This window comes from Zophobas morio, unplaced genomic scaffold, assembly GCF_036711695.1.
Source record: "Zophobas morio isolate AGI-343-1 ecotype UQ-CSIRO unplaced genomic scaffold, CSIRO_AGI_Zmor_V1 ptg000046l, whole genome shotgun sequence".
Taxonomy (NCBI): Eukaryota; Metazoa; Arthropoda; class Insecta; order Coleoptera; family Tenebrionidae; genus Zophobas; species Zophobas morio.
The window spans coordinates 5732269-5740456 of NW_026972151.1; the positions used below are offsets into that span (position 1 = coordinate 5732269).

The 8188-nt window shown below is 33.8% G+C and overlaps 1 protein-coding gene across 1 annotated transcript; it reads left to right on the forward strand.

Annotated features, from left to right (window-relative positions):
• Window positions 1-1139: 1139 nt before the first annotated feature.
• LOC135142253 (farnesyl pyrophosphate synthase-like) lies at window positions 1140-3563 on the forward strand. The gene is made up of 4 exons (XM_064073933.1): window positions 1140-1324; window positions 1442-1739; window positions 2504-2947; window positions 3043-3563. Exons 1-4 carry the CDS (start codon window positions 1194-1196, stop codon window positions 3379-3381), a joined length of 1212 nt encoding a protein of 403 aa, XP_063930003.1. The 5' UTR covers window positions 1140-1193; the 3' UTR covers window positions 3382-3563.
• Window positions 3564-8188: the final 4625 nt, after the last annotated feature.

Consider the following 8188-nt stretch of genomic DNA (forward strand, 5'->3'; position numbering starts at 1 on the left):
GAATCATCTGTTTACCGGAACTCTCATATTTTAAATACCAAAATTTTCTATATTGTAGCCTTCAGTACTATCCATCTTTAAATCAAGTACCCTAATCGTGAAAGGCAAGGGACTGTCGTTAATCAAGCACCCTGAAAGAAACAAAAAACTGCTTCTTCCACATCGTTGTTCCTGGGTTATTACGCTAAAAATAGTTTATTTTCAAACGTCATATAACTGACACTTATATGACGGTCTTACCGGGGTTTAAGTGTCATTTCTATGACACCGTGTTTGAGCGGCGCATAAGTACTACTTATACTCCGCCGGTGTATAAATAAAACATTTATACTCCGCCGGAGTATAAATATGTGAAAATCATAGTGGTTGTCAACCATAGTAACCATGGTAAGTGAAATCAAGGCAATTCCTTAATGAAGCAAGAAGATGGGAAATAATCATTTCAAAAGAAGATTAATCGTTTGAAAATAAAATATTGTATTTCATTCGGAGTTTAAGTGACTTCATGTGACTCGTATGGACTTAATTCGCCTCGCTATTGCTCGGCGTTTAATCGTCCATACTCCGTCACATAAAGTATCACTTAAACTCCTAATAAAATAAATATCTATTATTCGTCAGTCATTTCTACAGGAACCAATTTCCAAGTTATTCGAATTTTGCAATATGAATAAACTTTTTTGACCACGAATTTCGAGTATTTACATAAAACGCGAGATTTTTTATTACCAACATATTACAAAATCGTATGCATAGGTCCTTAGTAGAAGAAATCGAAAAAATTTGAATTTCTTCGATTCAGCGCCTTCAGCGGTATCTATCACGAATCGAAAAAAATTTTTCAGACAAACCGTACCATACGTACTTTTAGCAGTTCCCATTTGAGGTTTCGAAGTTACCCCCACCCCACCTATAAGGAGAGAGAGAGGGGGGCTAATTTTAGCACCAGATACGAGACATTGTTTTGAAGAGTGCTTATTTTTCGAGATATTTGAAGGTTAAAAACCTGTGCACGGTTCAATAAACATCTTTACTGCAACATTTTTAATCATGTATTTCTGTTACTATGTTGAATAAAGTAACTAATTAAAGTAATTAATCGCGATATATGTATCAAATCGGTTTAACATGAAGTAATCACTCGGTCGTGTTTAAGTGTCCAATCACTATCATTCGACCTATTACAACTCGTGATGGTCTCGCTGTTTAATAAAAATAACATGCAATTTTGGAGATTATGCACACGGCAGATAGCTACAACACAAATCCGTTGGTTAAATATAAATCAAAATTCAATGAAGACACCAAATGCTAGCTTAGACAGGTACAAATTTAATAAACGTTTAGAATCAAAACGTAAAAATACCAACGTTTTGTTTTTACTCATAAATATGAAGAGTTTACTACTCATAATTATTTAGATACATGCATGCATTTTTAGAATTTCGTCTGAACGAGCCACTGCATGGAACAGTAAGTTTCTAATCAGCGCAGAGAAATACAAAGAGTTTTTGGATTTGTTTCCTGTGGTCGTGAACGAGGTAACGAATAACACTACAGACCCACAATTTGCTGAAGCAAATACACGCTGCGACGAACTTCTTCATTATCTCGCCCCCTTTGGTAAGAAATTGAGGGGTTTCATTACATTCCTAGCTTACGAAGCTCTTGAAAAACCAGAGAATCTTACACCGGGAAATCGCAGATTAGCAATGCTCATGGCTTGGGCTTTGGAAATTGTAAGTCGAGTTTATTTGGTTATTAGGACCAGGAACAACGAAGCTTCTTCGTTGTTTTTTGCCTTCGCTAGGTTTTACGTGGAGAATTAAACAAAAAGTTCCTAAATCCTTGATTTAAATTGCGATCCGGATTTTGGGCCGTTAAAGTTTTGATCACTTACAATCAAAATAAGACAATAACGTTTAATAACGTGGGCATTCGCACTCGTAACGGGATTTAAAACCTCCGCTTGGGGTTGAGATTTGAGAATGCGGAGAAGAAAAACCAGAATCGGAAGCACGCGGATTCGGAGAGAGCATAGCATAACTGTGCTTGAAGTACGTATTAACTTTTAGTCTTATCTTTTTTTATTGTAATTTTATAAGAGGGCGATTGTTTAAACAAAAATGGATCGCATTCGACGCAACATTCTGCCCCAACTAGTGTAGTTAGTATAATATTATTTTATTAATGATTTATACGAAGAAATCAAAAATCAAAATTCAAATCAGGTTTTATTGCATATTGCTTCCTCTTAAATAGGACTTTTGGTCCATTTGTTACGCGTCAGGTGATGTTTTTATGTAAGAACACAGTAAGATAAATTTTTGATAGTTTAGCCGAAAAGAAATGACGCTCATATTGTTCTATTTCACTCAAAAGTTATTTATATCCAAACTTCGTTAACGTGTCTTAAAAATGAAAGCAGTTCCTTTGGCGTAAAACCTGTGCCTTGTACATCAGTACAGAATGAAGTAATAACATTGAAAAGTTCTCTTTTTAGCTGCACTCGGCTTGTCTTATAGCTGACGACATCATTGACGAAGGGGTAATGCGACGGGGCTCTCTCTGCTGGCACAGAAAAAAATATATCGGATTCAAAGCAGCTAATGATGCACTGCTTCTTGAACAAGGAGGTTACCTATTACTCAGAAAATATTTTAGAAATCATCACTGTTATCTACCCTCGATGCTGTTGCTTCATGACATTATTATGAGAACTGCTTTGGGAGAAGTAGCGGATTGCCTATCTGTCAAAGATGGTAAACCCCAACTACAACTTTTCACGATGGACAGGTTTAACCGTATTGCTGAATACAAAACTGGGTTTTACACTTTTTATTTACCAATAGGTTTAGCCATGTATATGGCAAACATATATGACCTGGAACTCCACAGAAAGTCGGAAGATTTGTCTAAAGATTTGACATTTCTATATCAGGTGCAGGTAAGTTGAACTGACAGTTTGCGAAACTATGAAGCATGTAATAAGTATTTGGAAATATTTCATCACATCTTTCTAAAGACAGTTATAATTGTCAGGATGACTTCTTGGACTGTTATGGTAACCCAGAGAAAAGTGGTAAAAAGGGAACAGACATTCAGGAAGGTAAATGTACATGGCTGGCTGTAATGGCCATGAAAAAAGGAAATCATTCTCAGATAGAAACGATGAAACAGTGTTATGGTTCTAAAGATCCTGAAGCAATAACAACAGTTTTAAACTTATTTGAAGAACTAAATCTGAAAGATATCTACCAAAGTTCTGTGGATGAATCTGTCAATCATATACGAAAAAACATCATGCAAAACATCAGTAATGAAAATTTACAGGCAATCTACTTTAAAATTCTGAAAGCAATTGAGCAAAGATCCTGTTAAGCAATTACAAGTGCGTAGGTTTTGGATAATGGATGCTAACAATTTCGCGAATATTTTTAACGATAAATTGACTATTTTTTAACACATATGGAAATTAAATAATCCGTAATTATTGCTTGTACAAAGTGCATTATAATGTGTGATGATGGAAGAATTGTTAAAATAAAGAAAGTTTCTCATTTTGCGTACATGTCAATTCGCTGCCAACAAACGTCGGTTTTCAAGTTCTAAGTTATAAAAAATTCTGTTGTTTAAATTATTTGCTTGCTTTTAAGACTACCTTTAACGCTAATATCAGTTTTTAATTGTTTAGCGCCTTATCTCTTATTTGTTCTAGAAAAAGCAATAAGTTTATTAGATCTATTATTTGCTAAAATCACAAATTTTATTCTTTGATAACATGATTCGTATTTGGCAAAAAGAAAGATGCTTAAACAATAACAATTAAAATACAAGTGTGAGAGTATTATACATATTTGATGAAATTTAAGTAATGTTTATTGCACAAACTTTTTACAAGATGTCATCACATTGTTGGAGATAATTAGACAAATTTTGCTTAACGGCAGACAGACGGAAACGGGAGATCTATTTATTCGCACTGTAGGGGTCATGAACGGTCGAGAAAATGTAAAAGTAGAGAGGAGGCTGACAGACTTGATTACAATACTTCCTTCGCTTACACTTGAGAAGTAAAAATAATGCCATTGATAGATTTTACATAGAACTAGACTATCGTTAGAGAGCAATGAATGATATTCTCGTAACTTTTAGTGTGGTTCAACCAAAAGATTGAGTTATAAATTTGCCGCTGACGTTGTTGTTGTAAGATAAATATGGAGCGAAGGTATGCATCGTTTATACCATCCGTTAAGGTTGCCGTTGAAAGTTGGCACGCTATTGGGGTAACGTTGGAGATGACCAACTTTTAGCTTTCACCGTTACGTTGAAGCATTCTTAAAAAAAAATAAAACATTAAAATTTGATATCGGATTTTGCATGAAGGTTTTGAAGTATTTTGATCTGAAAATTAGGCCACCTTGAAGGGAACTTTATTACGAATGGAGCTATAATTTTCATTTGCTCATAGGATTGTCATATTTTAAGTTATAACAAAAAAACGGGAGAAACAACTTGCAAGATTTTATTCAGATCAGGCAACCCATTATACAGACACAATAGTATATTATTAGCCAAGGTTGCAGAGCCAAGCATTCTAGACCGAGCGCAAATTAGAACCCGAGACGCGCAGCGTCGAGGGCTCTGAAGCGCGAGGTCTAGAAGTGGCTTTGCAACCGTGGTTAATATACTATTTTTTTCACTAGTAGAAACCATAAGACAATAAACTGAAAAAATAAACGTTCAATTTTTTGACGCAATATGAATTTGTTTTGATTTCTAATCAAACTTAATCTAAATTTTCAACACAAAGAAAACCGTTTATACGTGTCGCTGAGTTAATCATTTTACCTTCTACCGTCTACCAACTACCATGCGTATACTCAAGTAATGTTTGTAGCACACATTTGTTCATTTTTTAAGAAATAATCACATCAAATATTGCGTACATAACCTCAATTTTTCTTTTTGAACCGGTGGTCGCAAAAATTGAATTTGCTACCTCTAAATGAGTCGACATTTGCATGCGGCATGGCTGCTAGTGAAAAAAATGATTTACAACCCGACTCAGAGGGAGTTCCTATAGTCTTCCTATAATCGGATAGTGAGTGGGCTGGGAACCACAAATACCTGTTTCGTCCGCAGATAGATAATGGTCATTTTGTTCATTGGAGGCAAAATCTTGATGTATTATCAACACCAATTTTTTATTACTGATAATAATTTACGTTTTATATTTACTTGATCCCGAATGAGCAGTTATTGAAGACCGATATTAAATGCGACATGGAAATAAAAATCAAAATATTAATATTCTAACAAATGTCACAAATTTCTCGGTCATTAACTCGCCTATCATTACATGTCGGTAAAAACTAGATTAATTGGTTTAATAATAATGTTTAATGTTATAGAATATCAAAATTCAAAACTGATCAATCATCAAGAACATGTTAGCCAAAAGGCGTCACCCCAATTACTGACTAACTAAGTAAATTGAATAACTCACAACAGCTAAACAATTACTGCTGCACCCATAAAGGTATAGTTATACAATTTAAAGAATGGGTAGAGAACCATTTTATTTGAACATAGCAAGTACTCTTTTTGCACATTATGCAGCAACAAAGTTAATAACCCAATATGAAAAGTATTTTGAAGAAAAAACAAAGAAACAACGAACGACAGGAGCAAATAAACCATAAATTGAGAACAACTGAAGTTATAGGTGTCGAGTGTAAGAAATATTTAGACGATGTAGTAATATACATACATATCAAAATAGGTTAACCTTTATCAACAATGAAGTTGAAACGTATAGTAGAAATTTCGCTGAGAAAGAAATTGTCTGGGCGAAAACCGTTAGAAGATATTCGTAATGGAGAAATTGCTTTTTGGACAGAAAAAAAATAAACTCAGAACCTATAGATCTTTTTTTAAAATATCACGAAGCGGTTAATCTCGACTCCAGCGAGAAAAAAATTATTTCTGGAAGCATTGCATTAAAATGAAATTTTTCAAGATGCGTTTCCATATATTCCTCATCTTTTTCTCTTATGCGATACTCCAAATCAATTTCTCTATAAACAACAAAATAACAGCGTTTCCTTTGTGTAATACATAATTGACTTTGTACTTATTGATACATACAAGGTGTTAGGGAATGCTCTGGCATAAATTTGAGGGTGAACGTATGAGGCAAAATGTAGTCGAAAATCTTTACAATTTTTTTTTCCTAATGTTAATAGATTTTTAATTATATTTTTTTTATTGGATGCCACCGTTTGAGAAATTCTGTTCAACTTTCATTGTTACAAAGGTAAAGTCGATTGTATAATTTTCAAAGTAAAAACGGTTGCTTAGCAATCGGTTTTGAAATGTCACCGTTTGTCTTTATTGACAAGATTTAAATTTTTCCACATTTTGTATGCGGTAGTTGCTAATGTACGCGTTGATTAGTAGAACATTATGATCAGTGTCGGGGACAGATACTTTTAAAAATATCTAGATACAGATATAGACATATGGAAAATAAAAGTATCTAGATACAGATTGTTTTCGATTTTTTCGAAATGTATCTAGATACAGATACAAGAAAACAGATACTTTTTGAAGCTTTGGCGAATAAAATAACTGAAAACATGTTTATGTATTTTTTATGTATTGTTTAATGAATTGTTTAAAATTAACATTTCGAACGTATTGTCACCTAAATTATTTCTTCTTGGTGTCAGAATTTGGTTTCCGCTACAAAACACCCGTTCCACATGTGCAGAAGAAGGGAGTGTGGTATTAAATTTAAAAAATAAATATTTTACTTTAGCATAGTTATTCAAGACTGAAATATTACGTACGCTTAAAAAGAATATTTTTTTGTTTTTATTCCCATACTACAGTGTCCAAATTGTGTTTGAGTATATCTAATAATTATCTCCAGCATTAAAATTGATATTTCAAACGAATACGGGAAATCATTATTCTGTGCTGAAGGTTTGTTGTCGGCAACCTGTCATAAATTATTATTCGTCAATATCGGCTTACGATGTTTTTATGACCATGTCCGGTAATCGTCTTTCCTGGTGCGGCAGGTATATACATTTTAGGAAGAATTTTTGGTTCCGTTTAATAAGGCAAAATAAGTACAATTTCTTGGAAAGGGTTAAACCCCTTATAGGATCAATGGGTGCCTGGCAGGCCGGAATCACCAGAGTGCAACTTTAAATTTTCAGATTTTTGTTGAAACTCATTTTATTTTTATCTCGTTTCACGATTTCTGAGAATATATCACGATAAATTATTCTACCAAGGGTTGTAAAAATATTAATTTTATTGCCCAAGATAATTACACTAAAACATAATCGGCACCTTCTAGGGCAAAACGGACCTGCCAAACCCACCTCGCGTTAGGTCCAACAATGAAAAAGTGAAGAAATGGCACAGGAAAAGATGTTACATTTGTCTGAAAAATAAAGGTATAAAACAATAACAAATATGCGATTTATGCGAGAGAAATGTATGTATGGAATATTCGATTAGTCGATTACAGAACTAATTTGTGCTAATTGAAAAAATAATCATTATGTAACACGTAATTATTATTTTCTAAAAATAATAACATACCTTAAACAAATATTTTTACTATTAAAATTACTCTTATTTAATAACACAAATACAACCAGCGAGCCTACCGGACCCGGGTTGCTCAGGTACACAAATAAAATGCATTGCCCCGATAAGCGTAAAACGCAGTGAATAGTAAATTGTGGTTTATGGTTTTTAAAATACCACCTTACCATGGCTTAGATTTATTACCCCTCAGGATTATATTTAAAGATGTATAAGTACTGAAGGCTACAATGTAGGAAATGATGGTATTTAAAATTTGAAAATTTCGGTTACAGAACACTATTAGTGGACCTCCTACCTCCATTTTTGTTTATGTGACCAAAATCACCAACATGAAGTATCAAAAATTACTACTAAGTAGTATAACTCATGATCCGTCGTAATCGAAGACGAATTGCTTCTAGGAGACCCGGTACGACGCTTATGAATTTTCTAGTATGTGCGACGATGATGGGTAACTCATTTCGCCAAAGAAAAGCCTGGAAGTGGAAGTGATACAAATAAAATCATGGTCTCGCTGCAAATTGATAACCGTAGTTGCAGCTTCGAGTTAGAAACAAGC